Here is a 19,831-nt window from a genome sequence, read left to right on the forward strand (position 1 = left end):
TATAGTTTAACTAAGCCTATCTGCACTTTATCACTATTCCCATTAACAATTCACAAGTTATGTCCTCTTGCTTATCGGGTCACTACTGTACTTTTAAAACATTTGTGTCCACGTCAGCCTATTATTGTGGTGGTTATTTACATATCACTGCTTTTGCTTCACATAGCAGTCATCTCCCAACTTCCCTAGTGTTTATTAATTTATTAATTTACTTATTTACTTATTCAGCGCGCCATTACACTAACAAGGCTTCGATGCTTTTTTGGTAGGGAAGAAAACAGGATAACCTACAAGTGCCTGTTACAATTGTTACAATCGTTTTAATGTGTTGCTAGAGGTATTTAAAAAGGTTTAGCTTAAAGTTTATTACAATACAATGTGGGAATTGAGCGGTAGGATTAAGTATTAAGATATGCTGATCTATGTATCAGAGTGTTATGGGTTGCTGTCGTTCCTTACAGCAACTGGATTGGGCTTGGGCTAAGGGGAGGGGATGGGTGGGAGGGGCCTGTATGTTTGATGTTTGTTTTTTCTGTTTTTGTTTTTGTTGTTTTTTACCTGTGTGCTGCTTCTGCAACTAGATGTGCTCAGCCCGGTCAGGTGCCATGTCCTCTCTCATCAGGTTGCTAGCTTCCAGGCGGGGGGCACCAGTCATGGGGATAGAGGAGTACTGGTACAACACCGACCCAGCCCCCCATATAGCATTCTATGTTAAGTTCTAGCCCCCTGACACCAAAGGGAGCCTTAAGATTTACTAGTTGGAATGTCAAAGGGCTGAACTCTCCTGTAAAGCGTAATACAGTGCTTAACCATTTGAAACAGCTAAACACTAAAATTGCCTTCTTACAGGAAACCCATCTCAAGCCGTCAGATCACCTTAAACTCCGTAGAGGCTGGGTAGGCCAGCTTTACCACTCCTCCTTCTCAAGTAGGGCTTGTGAGGTTGCAATTCTTGTCCACAAATCAGTCCCGCTTTCAGTGTCTAGGGTCATATCAGACCCCAACGGGCGCTTTATTACCATCTGGGAAAATTCGTGGCAATAATCTGACTTTGGTGAATGTGTATGGTCTAAATTGGGACAAAGAGGATTTTTTCAAAAACGTATTTTTCTCTCTCCCTGACTTACATTCCTGCCAGCTTATCCTTGGTGGTGACTTTAACGCTGGGTTCAGACAGGACGCTGAAGTGCCGCGATTAGCTGCGAAGCGCCAAGGAGCGGAGCCATTTTTGTTTCGGTGGCCATGTTAACCAATGGTGTCGTTCACATAGGAAGCGCCGCGGCGCTCTGCTCCACTGCCGGCACGCGGCGTGCAGCGATCGTTTCGGCATCTGGTCTATTTTTTTCACGTGCCGCGGCCGAATGTGTCAAGCCTGGCAGGAAGTCAAACAAAGCAACCACGAGAGAATCCGGTCAATTTTCAAAATAAAACAAATTTCAAAAATAAAACTATTTTCAATAATTAAACACCCCAATTGACAAATGCGATATATATGTCTGTCTGGGTGTGTGTGTGCGTGCGTGCGTGCGTGCGTGCGTGTGTGTGTGTATCTAATCAGAGCACGAGATGAACATACACACAAAAAGAGAGAGAGAGACTATAGAGTGAGCTGATATAAAAAGGGGAATCAAACAGTGAGCTGGCTATAAGGGGTGGGGGTGGGGTGTCAAAACATACACACGCAAACAGAGACAGTGAGAGAGAGAGGCAGAGAGACACTGGAGTTGTTGAAGATGGATGATATGAAGTTGATTGTGGAAGTGGAGAAGTACGGTGAGTTGTATGACCCCCAGCATACATTCTACAAGGACAGCTCCAACGCTGTGACTACAGAAAAGCCGAGGAACAGAGCCGCTTGCCGACTGGCGCAGAGAAATTCGCGTCTGGTGTGGACAGAAGGGCTGTGGCTCGCGCAAGAATTTCTGAGCATGGCGCTTCGCGGCGCTTCAGCGTCCTGTCTGAACCTGGCAAAATTTTTTGTCTTGATCCCTCACTCGTCTAACATGCCATGTGTCCAATCTAAGTCATCAACAGTCATTCAGCATGGAGCAATACGCAGTCTCAGATGTGTGGCAAATTTTCAACCCTAGTAGCAAGCAGTTCTTTCTTTTCTCCTGTCCATGGTACTTTCTCCTGAATTGATTTTTTTGTAATTGACAGCAAATTACTCTCCTCTGTCAGCTCATGCTCCTATGACCCCATAGTAATTTCAGACCATGCAATAGTCATAGTTGACATATGCCTTCCTGGTAGATCCCTGTCGCGGTCCCCCTGGCGCTTTAATTCGCCGATTTTGTTAACACTATCAGCAGTCGCATAGACCTCTTCATTTCCACTAATGCAGCAACAGTTTGGGAGACATGCAAATCCTATCAAAGCAGGGTGGCTGTGGCTCAGGGGTAGAGCCAGCGTCTTGTTATCTAAAGGTTGTTATCTGAAGGTGGCTGGTTCAATTCCCCTGGTCTGCATATCGAAGTGTCCTTGGGCAAGATACTGAACCCCAAACTGCTCCTGATGTGCTGGTCGGCACCTTGCATGGCAGCCACCGCCATCAGTGTATGAATGTATGTATGAATACTGTAAGTCACTCTGGACAGAAGCAGCTGCTGAATGCCCTAAATGTAAATGTAATCTGCGGGGAGAAGTAATATCTTATATCTTATCTCTCTCTGCTTACGAGAGAAAAATTACTGTTGAAAGGAGTCCTTGTCTCATCAGAGCTGTATCAGAACTACAAACATAATGCATAGACTCACCCAGTGCAGATCTTTTTAAGGAACTGCCCATGAAAAAAAGCTGAATTTGACGCCCTGGCCTCTAATGAGGCAACAGCATCAATATTAAAACCAAAGCATAATTACTATGAATTCGGAGACAAACCAAGTAGACTGCTTCCTCACCAAATACGACAGTCCTCTTCTCTACACATATAACAGAAATAAATACTACCAATGGAACAACTATTAATCCTAAAACCATTAATGAGCAATTCAGGGACTTTAGTAGTTCATTATATACTTCTGAGTGCTCATCTAATGAGACGCAATATGAAAACTTTTTTAGGCCCTTAAACATCCTCTGGCTTGGATGAACCCTTTACAATAGTGAACATAAAAGTGCTTTAATGTCGATGCAGAGTAGGAAATGCCCAAATGCCCGATGGCTTCCTGGCTGAATTTTTAAAAACATTTGCTGATAAACTATCTCCATTACTGTTAAATATGTTCAATGAATCATTACAATCTGACCTTCTCCCCACCACATTACGCCACGCCACTATTTCTTTTATATTAAAAAAGGACAAAGATCCCCTTTACTGTAGCAATTTTCGCCCCATCTCTCTGCTGTGCGCGGACGTCAAGCTATTGGCTAAGATAGTGGCAAGACATTTAGAATCAGTTCTGTCGACCATTATTTCCACTGACCAAACAGGGTTTATTAATGATAGGCGCTCTTTTCACAACGTCAGACGGTTATTTGATATATTATATTCACCCTCACCCTCAGACACTCCAGAATTGGTCATTTCAATGTGTGTGACAGAGAGACAGAGGGAGAGCAGGTGAAGGAAATGTAGCTGAACGAATACGCTGCGTTTTTAAATAGCATTAAAAAAAAATAAAAAATTGAAACATAATATGTGGGGGTGTTGATTCTGTGGCGCACTGCCACAAATTAGTCCATTTGTGGGAAACACTACTTATTTTTGTTTTGCTCTGTCTTGTCTTTTACTTTATTATAATGTCCCCCCCTACAATTGTAATCATGCTTTCTCTCCAGGTCTGTGTACGAGGGTTTGTGTCTGTAATTGTGGAAAATTCAAAAAATACATCATATGTAAGTTCCACAACTGCTTCATTTCCCCCTGCTGCTGAGGAGCATCACAGAGAAAGTGTACCAAGGTTTACTCTACCCACTTTGCCAAAAGTGCGCTGATTATCAAAAGGGCAGGTGCTCCTGCTGGCTTTCCATCCACAAACAATGCCAATTGTGTTTCTTGGACCCATTGACGAGCCAGAAGTGCTGCTTGTCAGTGGTTGAAAAACTCAAAACTGCCTGTGAAGTAATCATTTTGTCTCTCCATGCTGCCTTCAATTTTGCCCCTTCACAGCCACCAGACTGGAGTTTAAATTGTCCCATTAAACACAGAAATTAGCTGCATAATAAGTCCCTCCAGAAAGATCTGCAAGATTTGTGTTGTCTAGTAGAATGTATTATGGCAGCATGTGTGTCCCTGCAAGCAGTTTATATTGAATTACTCAAACAGTGGGATCCTGTGGCTGTGGGAGATGATGAAAACCTGCAGAAGCTTGGTTCAGACTTTTTCTTTCCATTAATGGTAAAAATGTTCCTCCATCCTGTTTTCCAGGAGTTTAAGGCCTGTAACCTTGAGGCCTGTCCTGAGGTGCGCCGCAACACCCCCTGGACCCCCTGGATGCCAGTCAACATCAGTCATGATGGATCGAGGCAAGAGCAGAGATTTAGGTACACCTGTCGGGCATTGATACCTGACCCCCAGCAGCTCCAGCTGGGCAAGAAGAAGTTGGAGACGCGGTTCTGCCCTAATGATGGGTCTGGAGTCTGCAAGACTGACTGTGAGTATTAGGAACATTACTTCCTGCTGTGCAGTGTTGTTAACAAAAGTAGCTATGTTTTCCCTTTTACTTTTCCCTCTTGTCAGTTGCCAGCAGGTGTTCTTGGTTGTGCAGCCCATCTACCGTCTATATGTAGGTAGATGAGTTCTTTACGTCATTCAACTTAGATAACTCTGTTTAACTTAATGTTATTTATCTTGGGTCACTCTAGAAACCTTTAACCTCTGAGATACAACCAAAAATGTCTAATCTAAAAGTCTAATCAGTCTAATGAATATGTCCCTTACCCTCTAAAATAAGAAACACACCTGGAAACCATTTTAAAATTAAAAGAAGTAATTTCTTACTTTAATTATGAGGCAAAGATAAACAAAAATATGAACTTTTTGCATTTTGCAACAAATTAAATAGCTTTCCTGGGCTTTTCTTTTTACTTATAAGTGACTCAAAACATATTATGCACACATCAATAAACACTCGGCAAAGGGATATTTCAAAAATAAAATCGTTTCAGGCCTGTGTCAATGCTTGTGAAAGCAGAGACCAAAAACATATCGGTCGCTTCACGACGTCAGAGAAGATTAGCAGTCCATAGACATCTGTCCATGAGCAGGATGGCAGCAGGGTGGAATAGTCATAGAGTTCGGTGGTTATCCAGCACTGCCAGAGGAACTCTGAGCAATCCCGGGTGGATCAGAGTGCTATCTAGTTGTAGTCTCTCGTTTTCCAGGTCGGAAACAGTCCAGACGGAGCCACCTGTTGTGTGGGGCTAGCTAGCAGCGGCTACAGTCTGTTCACATTGCTAGTTGACCACTCACTTAATTAACGAGCGGCTGCTTGCAGGTAACAGCACAAGAAACTTCAGGTGGAAATTCTCTGTTACTCACAAAAGCATGTCCTTTTGCAGATTAACCGACAATGAAAAACATAAGGAGATACAAACCTTTCTTGTACAATTTCTCACACCTCCACACAAACATTTTCACTCGTTATTCCCCCTTGCTCTCTTTTTTCTGTCACACATGCTGTGACAAGCAAACCCATGTGACTCCAAACATTTCTCCAGAAAGATATTCTATTACATTTGTAACAATCAAAAGAAATAAAGCATTTTTTAAAGCATTTTTTTAGCATTTTTAACCATGAACTGAATGTATTTCAACTACTCTTTTTAAACCAATCCTATTTATTTATTTATTTATCTATTAATCTATTTATTGTGGACAAAATGTATTTATTTTAAGAGATTGAGGTTTACAAATTTGACAAGGTGGCACTCTCAGCTATTAAATGATACCAAATATCAAATGCATGAATTAGTACAACATCACATATTCAGAAATGCATGATAAACATTATTAATTCAGTATGAAATGTTATGAGTGGCAACTAATAAGTGTCATAACCTGGAGAGAGAGAGAGAGAGAGAGAGAGAGAGAGAGAGAGAGAGAGAGAGAGAGAGAGAGAGAGAGAGAACGCGCAGAGCTGGGCTGGGCTTCTATTATGTGGGAGCGCTCAGCCCATGTGCTCCAAATCATGCTGGCTACTGCTACCTTCTCCACCTTTAAAGAGAAACAGCACAACACAGTAACGTGTCTACAAAACCCAAATATCACAGTTAGGCAGTGGCCGTCACATAAGCATTACATAGATTGATGTATTGATACATTGATGTCCTTGAATGGGCACAATGAAATGAACAGAGAATAGAATCTCATCTCAATCTCGCCAAGCTCATCTTCTTCATCATAAACATCCACCTGCCCAGAGGAACCACAGCCAGAGCTGTGACACACCCTACTGTATAGTGTGCAGCGACTGGTGTCACATCTACAGGTGTGATCAATTTGGTAAAGTGCTCCTGATCCGAGAGTTATAGACACATAATTACAGGTGCATTGAAATGAAGTCAAACTGGAGGTCTTGTTCATTTTTTTTTGTTTGTTGTTGTTGTTGTTGCCACAAACGTGGCTGTAAAAAATGTCCCCTAGTTTGATGCTTACACATGTAGAAACACTGTGGTAAGGCCATGGTCAGGACATGGTCATGTTAGACCTTAAAAACAAACTTTCATAAGTTTTCTGCAACCAGCCTTTGCAAGGGAGTCGACTCTCGTGGAGCTAATGGAACAAAAGAGTTCTGACAATAAGGGTATTTTAATTGTTTAAAAAGAGACTGCCTTGGAGTTTTTTTTTGTTGTGATTTTTATGTCATGTATCCCTATCCAAAGAGCACCACTAAAAAATAGATTTGATTCCAGGAATCCCCTACCTCTACATGTTTTCATTTATACAAGTATGTGATTGGGCTTTAAAAAGTGGTGCTGGTGGCAAAGCTCACAATGTGCCTCAATAAACACAGCTGGTTTATTCAAAAGCAGGATGTGGCCAAACTGTCTGTAGACATCAATCAGCAGATTGTTCAACATCACTGAACCATCACGGGGAAGCACATGTCCACTTCCTCCAGACATGCAGGCTTCATGGAATCTCTTTCATAAAAAAAAAAGGACTGAAAATCAGTTCAGCAATTTTTCTCCAAAATAGTTCAAGCTGACAAGGTGAGAATGCCATTTTATCATTTCATCTAATGTTCTGCAACTTCTGTCATCACATTATTTCTGCTGGCCTCATTGAAACGACAGGATGTACTCCTCATTCATGTAAATAATTTGTGATGGATGCCTATGTGTATGTGGCCGATCGATAAAATCCCTTTTTATTTACATCCTAAAAAGCAAATAAAATGTGTTTTCTGTGTATTTTTCCAGCTGTGATTGAAGACTTGGTGAAGACAAGCGGACAAGCTCTCTCCCAGCCCCAAGGTGTGCACTGGGGACCATGGGAAATATGGTCCAGCTGTTCTCAACCATGTTCTAAGGGCTTCCGAACTCGCAAACGTAGCTGCTCGACGGCTGAGGGCAGGACCAACCCCAGCGCCTGTATAGGATCCCCAGTGGAGTATCAGGACTGCAACACTCAACCCTGTCCAGGTAACAGAGAGGTTCTGGCTGTTAGCTTAGTTGCTATAGCAGAATATGGTTGCTAGAGCAGAATATGTACATTACATAAATTAAGTTTATTATGTCTGTTCTAGTGAATGGAGCCTGGTCTTGCTGGTCATCCTGGTCCCAGTGCTCAGCCAGATGTGGGGGTGGACACTACCAGCGGACACGGATGTGCAGTAATCCAGCCCCTGCCAGTGGAGGTGACATCTGTATAGGCCTACACACTGAAGAGGCACTCTGTAATACACATGTCTGTGAAGGTATGACAGCATCTGTAAAGCTTCATCATGGAAGGTTTTTGTGTAAAACCAGATAGCCTTTAGCTAATCACAAAATGTGGGTGAAACAATAAACAGCAGCCTACCCCTTGTGGGTAGTAGAGCTGTAACATATATTTCTGTCCTTTGGTTTCATGTGAAAAGATCGAGTTGAGGGGGGTTAATCCTGGGTCCACTTCTTTGCTTGCATAATGTAGTGTGACGTCGACCTGTTTTAAGAATCGCATGTTTGTTTACTTCCTGCCAACTCTGATGTTTCTAATGTTTCTCAGCTCTTTCAGGCACAGTGTAAAAAGAGATGCGGCAACATAATGTTAGTCCAGCTCAGAAAATCAAGCCAGCATTAGTGTTACACTGAGTGACTAGCTAATGTCTAAGACAATAAAGGTGATTATCAAAATGATCAAATCCTGTATACAAAAATAAACGGTAACTATTGTTAACAATATGTACAAAGGTAACTGTGGAGAGGTTGGAGACAAAGGTAACATTACTATAAAGCTGACAGGAAGTAAACAGATGTGCATTTCATAAAAGATATATATGTCCCACTCTATTTCTGAAAGTATTACTTGAAACATTATTTTTTTATTGATATGATTAAGTTAGGTTATTGTCTGCAGACATAACAATCTTCCCTACTCTCTCAGATTGCAGATTCTAACTGCATCAAAAACTATTTTACGTAGATAAATGTGTAAAAAGGGTCAAATTAAAACTGAAAGTCCACACTTAAATTGTATAGTCAGTGATTAATTACAAATACAATGTGAATGAGTACTCAGCCAAGACAAAATTGTCCAAAAGCTTAGACTACACTGATTTTATATAAGCCATTTTATTTTTTCATCTTTCATTCCAATCTTCCTATATTTATTTTACTTTGAATTTTATATAATAGAGCCTATTGCATTAATAATATAAACAGCATCACATTTCTTCACCTAATGATGCTACATTGTGAACAACAAATCTGGGCTGAAATCAACAGGAGGAAAGCTAGTTAGTTTGCCGCTGTTCCTGCAATTAAATAATGGTGTTTATCTGGACACTGTTGGAAAATCTCTTCACTCAGCAAGGATCAACATTTGGGTTAAGTAGGCAAATAATGTTTTTGTTAGAGCCTATCCCAGCATGCAGTGGTTGAAAGTCAGAAAATAAGCTGAAAGGAATGTTAAAATAAAATTACTGTGGCCAACAATTCTAAACATGCAGACTTGGTGACCGTCCACACAGTTTTTCACAGTTCAGGTCAATCAGTTTCACTGGAGATCCCTTATCAGAAGAAGCTACTTCTTGCTCCCTTTTTGAAGCAGCAGAATTGTAAAACTTGGTTGACTCAAAATGGAAAGTCCTGTAATACTCTATACTTTTATGGAAGTTCATCATTGATGGTAGAATTCCAAGATTACATCAAATAGCATTAAAGAATGAATACTGTGCATATTTCACCAAGTGTACGACTATATACGACTCCAGAGTAACAATATTCCACATGTGGTCCAAGAGGCGTACATGGTCATTTTTATGTTTCCTTCAGCACATTTCTGTTGTGCTAATGTGTTCCGGATTGCTCAATGGACAAAAGCTTAAGAGACTTAAACAGTGAGTGGGAGTTGTATGTAATTTCTGAAACTTTTATGTCTTTTATTTTTGTTGAAGTTTTCACTGTGTCTGCTGAAACAGAGAGAGAGAGAGAGCAAATAAATCTTCAAAAGACATCGGTATGAATCAGGGCCATTGTTTAATTGGACTGGTGTAGCTACAGTGCACTACAGTGCACATGCATATACACTCTACCTTCTCCAGTCAGGACCTGGTATATCCTCACCATCACTGGATGGTGTATAAATGATGTATAAATGATCAAAGCCTGAAATTAATGCCAGTAATAGCTCTCACACAACCGTTAGACTCCATATCCTCATTGTGAGTCCTGTGTTATAATGTTATATTTAACAATATTACATTTTAAATCAATTTATTTATTTCTATTTAACAATTTATGACTTAAGAACAGTTGGAAAGACAGTTGTCTGGGGTGGCTGTAGCTCAAAGTGGTCATCCAGTTATTGGAAGGTTGCTTATTCGATTCCACAGCTTTCCCTGCTGCATGTTGAAGTATCCTTGAGCAAGCTACTGAACCCCAAATTGCACCTGATGAGCAGGCCTTGCATGGCAGCCCCTGAAACTTGAAAAGTGCTATAGAAATGGAAGACCATCCCCATAATCTTTCCCATTTCCATAAGTTCCCCTATTTTTCAAGGAGGATCAGTGTTTTAGTTTCAGTGAAACTCCCACAGGATCCGAACCCCAATTCAGGGCTCTACTCCACACATTAACATTGAAACTGTAATTAGCTGACACCTATATCAGCCTGACTCATAGCTGGTAACTCATTCTCTCTCTCGGCTGTTTCAGAAGTCAAGCCAGTTATTTCTGGTGAAAACCCAACATTTTCTGATTTTGCTGCTTCAAAATAAAAGCTTTTAAATAACTACTTACAGCAGGTATTATTGTGAAGGATTTATAGGTAAATGTGTCCGGACCAATTCTGCAGTAAATATTGCATGAAGATGGCGCAATAACATTGCATGGACAGGAAATTTTATTTCTCCTCTGTGTAAGCAAACAACACGCATCATTTCAGTAACAAACTGAGCCTATCGACACACTTTATGGCATTTGTGGCACTTTATAGCATGCACTTGACTGCAGCAACATGCTGGTAGCTCTATCACATCCAAGGTACAAGGTAATTTATTTGTCATTATAGTATACACGATTGCGTAACAAAATGAAGTTGGTAAACTCCTTCATGCTACATAACTTACTGAACATATATACAGTTATTTATATACAAATATAGACAAACAGGTAATGCATCTTTTGAATTTGCATCAGGGTGCATGGAAACAGCAGCAACAAGACAGTGATTGCATCAATGTTATACAGACATAGTCCACCTCTCCTCATTTAGCTGGAGTCCTGTACACTGTTGGCTCAGAACATGGGCCAACTCTTGAGTGCAACAGCTTGATCTGAGATGTTGTGGTGGGGGCGGATCTCTATGAGAGCAACAGTCTCTGATTTCGTGTTGTTTGGCCAGTCTGAGTCTCATTTTGTCCATTTCCTATTTCTGCGACCAGACATTAGCCAGGAGCAGCCTTAAATCTCCTTCTTTGCTTTATAGTAAGATGAGTATTTTCACATTATATTATAGTTTATGGTTATAATGGATACTGTCAGATGCAGCAGTTTGAGTACACTCAGTTGTCTTGTTAAAAATGTCATTGTTAAAACTAGCAGTATTAAGAGTAGATGAGTAGTAGTTACCAGAGGGCTCCAGCAGGGGAAGCATAGAGATGCTAAGCTACAATACTAGACACCTGGCTTCCTCATTAGAAGGATTGTCCTGGCAAATCTTTTTATTTCACCAAAACAGTTTGGATCAGATTCATTTAGAAAATTGGATCACCAGATTTTTTTCTCTCACTCTCTTTTTGGGCGTCCATAACATGTGCACATTTTTTTTTCTTGACAGTCAGCATGAGTTCAAAATTGAAAATTATTATTTTTTTAACATTAATTAACGTAATTTACAACCATTCACACCTGGGCTTACCTAGCACTGGCAACCCACATGAAGGCCCATTTGGTCATTGACCCACAAGTGGCCCTAACAACTCTGTAAGGACACTCCTAGATAGAGTTTAAAAGTCCACAACTCCCCTCCAGTTAGTTAGAACTGAAGAGGCCTCTTGGATGAGAGGTGAAACGTCTTCAAGAAACTGAAATAAGTCCAGTTGCCTATGATATAGCACTTAGAATTACCATGACCTAGATGACTAAGAACCTTCATCAATACGTATAATTAAATGACCTTTCCCTAAATCTTTCCCTAAACTTAAAGAAGCGTTCTCCCCAAAATGAAAATTCATTCTTTATCCTGTGCTGATAGAAAGACAGCTGAGGTTTTGTAGTCCACAAACCATTTCTGGAGCTTAACAGCAAAACAATGTTGTAGTTTTCTCCCAAGCAACTGAAGTATATGGGGACATGTTTTAAAACATTGCTCCCTACAGCTCATCCAAGTCTCTTGAATCCCTGAGATCTGAAATTGATTTCAAAAGATTTTTTTACTCCAATGACAAGTGATCATAGAGGTCAGACTGTGGACATTTTATGAAATCTGTTCAGTGGTGCATGAAGCAAAAGAAAATCAACTTCCTGGGTATAAAATTACTTGGATCTTCTGCATTGTTGGGTTAATAGAGTCCGGGAAGCTTCTGCTTGCCAACTAGCTAACTTCCAGTTTAGCCCTCTGCTAACTTGAATGAGGATATACTTGTGTGGAGTGATGGAATGAGTCATTTCATGGGAGTTGTGACGCTCAAAAAATGTGTCCACTGTTTTACAGCTGCTTCTTTCAAGCCTGGCACTCTTCCTAGAAACTTGGGTCAAATGGTGTGTACACTAACATGAGTTGTATGGAGCCATTTTATGCTCTTTTTTTTTTTTTTTTACGTTGTTTTTTTACGTCTTAAAACAAGTCCCCAGCTACTATAGTTGTTTCGGAGAATACTGCAATGCTGTTTTGCCTTAAAGCTCCACAAATGTTTTGTACACTACAAAAAACTTGACCTGACTTTCCATCAGCTTGGAGTTGAGTGGATAATGACTGAATTTTAACTTTTGAGTGAACCTTTTCCTAACCTTATCCTCAGTGCTTTTGTTGCCTAAACCTAACAACAGACTGCCATCCCTGCATTCTGGTGTGGTTTCTAAATGTAGTGTCATCAGTCAAAGACATGTGGTGCAGGCATGAAAGACAACCTGCTGAGAGTCACAAAAACAATTCAATACTTGTGACCATGCACACAAATCCTGTAGATTATATTTTGTGACAGTGACAGTTTATAAGATGTTTGAAAACAGGTTGGACACTGAATTAGCTTAGCTAGTATCCAAAGCTTGCATGGAAAGTTAAATAAGATTAGCTTCCTGGATTACAAAGTATCCGCAGTCCACACAATGGAATCAACTTTTTTCAACGACCTAGACAGAACAAAGCTATTGTATTGTCTCAGTTTGTCTATCTTATTCTCAAGTTCTCATTCTTTGTGTCCACTCTTTTTTCTTTGGTCATCAGGCTGGGGTGAATGGGCAGAGTGGGGGGACTGTGATGACGAGGGTCTGCAGCATCGCAATCGTCACTGTGGGGAAGACCAGGAGGTTGAGGCTAGTTCCTGCCAGGGCAACATTACCCAGTCTAGGCCATGCCAACCTCATGAGGTGCCAGGTAAGCACATCTTCATTTAATTTCAGTAGTTAAAATTGCATGTTTGCTGAATATTTCTGCAGAGTGTTGCTGATATAAACTGGAAAAATCTAGTTATACAAAAGTTTAATCAGACATAGTAAAGGCTGACTTTATCCCTCTGTGTAGCAATTAAAAGATGAATTAATGGAGATGTCAGCATTCTGCCTACATCAAGAAGAGTGAAGCCTTTGAGAGAAATTAACTGGTTTTGTAATTTTTGTTGTTTGATCTTTTGGAGCTGGAGTGATTTCACTTCCCTACAATTAATGTCTCTCCTTTTTAATTTCTTTTGTCCATCGCTCTCCAGTTATTTTACCCGGACATGAGGACCAAAGCTGTGGAAGTAAGTGGAAACAATCAGATGTGTGCAACACAGCATATTGGCTTTTGTGTATGGGACTGGGTTAGTGTGGGGTTGGTATTGGCCTTTTGATGAAATTAGATAGCAGCAGATAATGATAATGCCTGACTAAGTTTCCTCTTTTACAGCCCTCCTGGCAGCAGGGCCTCAGGATTGCAATGACAGTCAGTTGTCTGTCCTTGGTCCAAGGCAAGAAATCTTGATATTTAGTGGCCAGACTCGCATGATATTTTGTGTGGTGATGCATGGTTCCCAAATGATGGTTCCTACCAATATTCTTGAGCCCCTGATTTCTAAAAATTTGTCTGGAGCCACCACAAGACAAAATTTTCCCTCAATTTGACACCTCTGAAAATCCCTGGCTCTATTACAAGGAAATTTGCTGGATATTTGTAGCAGTCCAATTGTTTGCTATTTTTCTTTGTTTGGGCTGATCATGACTGATTGCAGGTGATTCAGATCAGGTGGGGAGACTGACTCCTGATTTGAGGAGTGGAAGCAGCTTGGGGCATTTCCCTCCCAGCCAATCAGGGTGTGACGACACCCTGTTTGAAAGGCTTAAAAGAGGTGGGAAATGGCACACCGGGGGCTCTAACCCTCATACTGAATCTGCCCCTGACCCAGTCTGAAGCTCTCCTTTCTCCCTTAGATTACCAGCCAGAAACTCTGGTCTTTTTAGGCCCTATTTTGTTTTCTTGGCTGCCCTCATCTTTCTTGAGGGAACTTTGTTTATTTTGGGAACCCCTTAAAACCCAAGCCCCTTTACACCTTCATAATTTTATTTCCCTGGGGCTAGTAGGAGCACATTTATTTATTATAGCGGGAAGAGGCATTTGTTTATTATATCCAAAAGAGGCATTTGTTTATTGTCCTAGTAGTGGACATAGTAGTTTTACATGTTTTTGTTTATATTTTTATGTAGGTTGGGCTGGCCTGTAAGCAATTTACAGCCAGTACCGCCACATAGATGGTCCCCAGTGAATGACTTATATTGTTCACGTCCTCCTGAAGATACCATTAGTCCATAATGTCCACTTCCATTGTACAAAAGAAATATCCACATCCATTACATTTGATAATTTAATGGTGCTCAGAGGATTAACCCTTTCTATTTAGAAAAGTTGATCTCTCCTTATGTGCCACCCGGAAGTCAAATTGTCAGCTTTAAAATTGCCATGACCATCCACACTGGCTTTACACATTCAAGGTCTCCAAATTTGTAATCTCTACAAGGCAGAATGCCCTTCTTGGAGTGTGCAGTACACATTGAAGAAGACAGAAGCCTCGACATTGAGGTATTCAGAAAACCTACACACAGATCAATACTTGCTGTTTGACTCTCATCATCCACTGGAGCACAAGCTGGGGGTCATCAGAACCCTAAACCCTCGGGCTGAGACCGTGCCCACAAAGAAAGAGGGGAAGGAGAAGGCACAGAAGCACATCAGGGGAGCACTTAAAACTTGTGGTTACCCAAACTAGACCTTTGTCAAATCCTTTAAAAAGATCCAGAGCAGACAGAGAGGAGGAGACGAGAACACCTAACAAAATTGTCATTCCCTGTGTCGCGGAAACATCTGAGAAACTTGGAGGACCTTCAATGAACATATTCTGGTTCACTTCAAACCTACCAACACACTGAGGCAGAAACTTGTCCATCCTAAGGACAAAACACCCAGGCATAAACAGAGTAATGTAGTTTATGCTGTTCAATGCAGTCAGGACTGCACAGATTTGTACATTGGGGAGACAAAAACAACCTCTCCATAAATGAATGGCACAACACAGGAGGACCAACTCCTCAGGTCAAGACTCTGCTGTCCACTTACATCTGAAGGAGGAAAATCATTCCTTTGAGGACAACAATGTAAACATCTTGGCCACAGAGGACAGATGGTTTGAAAGAGAAATAAAGGAATCCATCTATATCAAACTGGAACAGCGGTCTTTGAACAGAGGAGGTGGCCTAAGACATTACTTATCACCCACTTACAATGCAGTACTGAGTTCTCTCCCGAGACAGCTTAACAACCATTCATACCTGGGCTCACCTAGCCCTAGCAACCCACACGAAGGCCGGTTGGGTCAACGACCCACAAGTGGCCCTAACGACTCTGAAATTCAGAGCTCACACGCGTCCTTAACTACTCTTTAAGGACACTCCCACACAGAGCTGAAGAAGCCTCTTGGATGAGAGGTGAAACGTCTTCAAGAAACCGAAACAAGTCCAGTTGCCTACAATACAGCACCTAGAATTACCATGACCTGGATGACTGAGAACCTTCATCAATATATAGACATCTAAGACATTTATGCTCTCCAGTGGATCTCCACCCATTTCACTGGTCACTGGATAACACCAGCTTCAACAATGAGACATAGAACATGGGATGCACTTGCAAAAAGGCCAGAAGCTTAGGGCAAATAGCAGATGGGGTTAGTAATTTTCTCAATTTCATAAGGCCCAATGAAATGAGGAGCAAGCTTACATGAATCCACTTGGAGGGGTAGGTTATGGGAAGAGAGCCACACCTTCTGACCTGGCTGATGAGTGAGTAAGAGCTGCATGAGTGGTCCTTCAAATCTCCTGACAATGGTAGAGACTGGCCTTGACGGACAGGATAGCCACTTCCACCTCCTGAGCAGGGAAAAGAGGGGGCTGAAAGCCATTAACAGCCATGAACGCAGGCGCGGTCTTACCATTAAGGCAAAGGTAGGCAATTGCCTTGGGCCCCCAAACCTGCAGGGGCCCCCAACCAGCTGCCCCTTCCCCAACCAGTAGGGGCCCGGGGCCTCCGACCAGTAACCCCCACCATTGTCTTTGTAAATTATAATTGTGTACTTTTAAACAGAAAATAAAGAAAAAAACAACAAAAAAACATCGGAATGCCCAAATCGCATTATCTGCCCCCCTCCCCTTTCGTACTATAATGGACTATTCCATGAGTCATGAGACCACGAAAAGACGAAAGACAGCTGCCAGGAAGTGAAGTGCTGCGGTTTGTTTACGAAAGAGGCGTGCGGTCGGAGTTCTGGTAAAATGAAGTGGAATTATCCAAGCGGGTCTAATAAGAGAAACGCTAGAAGAAACTAAAAAGAAAAACGCCAAGTTTTTTTTTACTATGCCACCACCGGTTGACACAAATAATAACGTTAATGTCGAGGAACACGTCTTTGCGTTGTTGAGGAGCCACAATCAGCTGTTCCCGAGTCCGATAGTGCAGACAACCCAGTAGAGTTGGTGGAGGAGCTACCAATGACTGAAGACGAAGATGTGGTGGTGAGTAGGCCAAATCGCCCCCCTTCTTCTGACCACGAAAGTGATGCTGACCTACTCCCCCTCAAGCTCTCTAGCATTAGTTGCTTTACACAATGTCCGTTAATAATTACCATTTCATTATTACAACCTCACTTCCATACACTCACTCTCTACTAGTCCAACTTCTCTCTCTCTCTCTCTCTCTCTCTCTCTCTCTCTCTCTCTCTCCTCTCTCTCTCTCTCTCTCTCTCTCTCTCTCTCTCTCTCTCTCTCTCTCTCTCTCTCTCTCTCTCAAATTCAAATTCGCTTTATTGGCATGAAAGTTTTAACAACTATGTTGCTAAAGCATCAATCAATGAACAGAACAAAACAAATACAACTCATAGAATCAAATATATACAAAGAAAAGAAAAAGTATATATACATTTATATAGTATACCCTGTGTGTGTGTGTGTGTCTGTAGTTTCATGGCAGAGTGTTACATATTGTGCAGCTAACTTGATAATCTCTCTCTCTCTCATTGTGATCATCACACAATAGAAATACACTGCACACAGTAGAAATATACTGTAGGAATACAGAGTAGAAATAAACATCACACAGTAGAAATACACAGCACATAGTCGAAATGCACAGTAGAAATACACATCACAATAGAAATGCACAGTAGAAATACACATCACAATAGAGATACACAGTAGAAATACACATCACAATAGAGATACACAGTAGAAATACACATCACAATAGAGATACACAGTAGAAATACACATCACAATAGAGATACACAGTAGAAATACACATCACAATAGAGATACACAGTAGAAATACACATCACAATAGAGATACACAGTAGAAATACACATCACAATAGAGATACACAGTAGAAATACACATCACAATAGAGATACACAGTAGAAATACACATCACAATAGAGATACACAGTAGAAATACACATCACAATAGAGATACACAGTAGAAATACACATCACAATAGAGATACACAGTAGAAATACACATCACAATAGAGATACACAGTAGAAATACACATCACAATAGAGATACACAGTAGAAATACACATCACAATAGAGATACACAGTAGAAATACACATCACAATAGAGATACACAGTAGAAATACACATCACAATAGAGATACACAGTAGAAATACACATCACAATAGAGATACACAGTAGAAATACACATCACAATAGAGATACACAGTAGAAATACACATCACAATAGAGATACACAGTAGAAATACACATCACAATAGAGATACACAGTAGAAATACACATCACAATAGAGATACACAGCAGAAATAAACATCACAGTAGAAATACACAGCAGAAATACAGAGAAGACAATAGAAATACACAGTAGAAATACACATCACAATAGAAATACACAGTAGAAATACATGTCAGTGTCTCTCTCTCTCTCTCTCTCTCTCTCTCTCTCTCTCTCTCTCTCTCTCTCTCTCTCTCCCTCTCCCTCATTGTGATCATCACACAATAGAAATACACTGCACACAGTAGAAATATACTGTAGGAATACAGAGTAGAAATAAACATCACACAGTAGAAATACACAGCACATAGTCGAAATGCACAGTATAAATACACATCACAATAGAGATACACAGTAGAAATACACATCACAATAGAGATACACAGTAGAAATACACATCACAATAGAGATACACAGTAGAAATACACATCACAATAGAGATACACAGTAGAAATACACATCACAATAGAGATACACAGTAGAAATACACATCACAATAGAGATACACAGTAGAAATACACATCACAATAGAGATACACAGTAGAAATACATATCACAATAGAGACACACAGTAGAAATACACAGCACACAGTCAAAATACACAGTAGAAATACATATCACAATAGAGACACACAGTAGAAATACACAGCACACAGTCAAAATACACAGTAGAAATACAGAGCAGACAATAGAAATACACAGCAGACAGTACAAATACACTAGAAATACATTGCACACAGTACAAATACACTAGAAATACATAGCACACAGTCAAAATACACAGTAGAAATACTTAGCGCACAATAGAAATACACAGTAGAAATACACAGCACACAGTACAAATACACTAGAAATACTATAGCACACAGTCGAAATACACAGTAGAAATACTATAGCACACAGTCGAAATACACAGTAGAAATACAGAGCAGACAATAGCAATACACAGTAGAAATACACATCACAGTAGAAATACACATCACAATAGAGATACACAGTAGAAATACACAGTAGAAATAAACATCACAGAGTCGAAATACACAGCAGAAATACAGAGAAGACAATAGAAATACACAGCAGAAATACACATCACAATAGAAATACACAGTAGAAATACACATCACAATAGAAATACACAGTAGAAATACAGAGCAGACAATAGAAATACACAGTAGAAATACATGTCACAGTCTCTCTCTCTCTCTCTCTTTTCTCTCTCTCTCTCTCCCTCTCCCTCATTGTGATCATCACACAATAGAAATACACTGCACACAGTAGAAATATACTGTAGGAATACAGAGTAGAAATAAACATCACACAGTAGAAATACACAGCACATAGTCGAAATGCACAGTATAAATACACATCACAATAGAGATACACAGTAGAAATACACATCACAATAGAGATACACAGTAGAAATACACATCACAATAGAGATACACAGTAGAAATACACATCACAATAGAGATACACAGTAGAAATACACATCACAATAGAGATACACAGTAGAAATACACATCACAATAGAGATACACAGTAGAAATACACATCACAATAGAGATACACAGTAGAAATACATATCACAATAGAGACACACAGTAGAAATACACAGCACACAGTCAAAATACACAGTAGAAATACATATCACAATAGAGACACACAGTAGAAATACACAGCACACAGTCAAAATACACAGTAGAAATACAGAGCAG

At 40.4% G+C, this 19,831-nt stretch overlaps 1 protein-coding gene across 1 annotated transcript in view; it reads left to right on the forward strand.

Annotated features, from left to right (window-relative positions):
- Positions 1–19,831, forward strand: part of LOC140992146 (semaphorin-5B-like) — a 64,930-nt gene that overhangs the window by 33,000 nt on the left and 12,099 nt on the right. The window contains exons 15-19 of the mRNA XM_073462410.1: positions 4,370–4,595; positions 7,366–7,587; positions 7,692–7,862; positions 13,033–13,182; positions 13,511–13,546. Coding sequence (XP_073318511.1) covers positions 4,370–4,595; positions 7,366–7,587; positions 7,692–7,862; positions 13,033–13,182; positions 13,511–13,546 — 805 coding nt within the window. The remainder of the gene's footprint in view (positions 1–4,369; positions 4,596–7,365; positions 7,588–7,691; positions 7,863–13,032; positions 13,183–13,510; positions 13,547–19,831) is intronic.

This window comes from Pagrus major, chromosome 24 (assembly GCF_040436345.1).
Source record: "Pagrus major chromosome 24, Pma_NU_1.0".
Classification (NCBI taxonomy): Eukaryota; Metazoa; Chordata; class Actinopteri; order Spariformes; family Sparidae; genus Pagrus; species Pagrus major.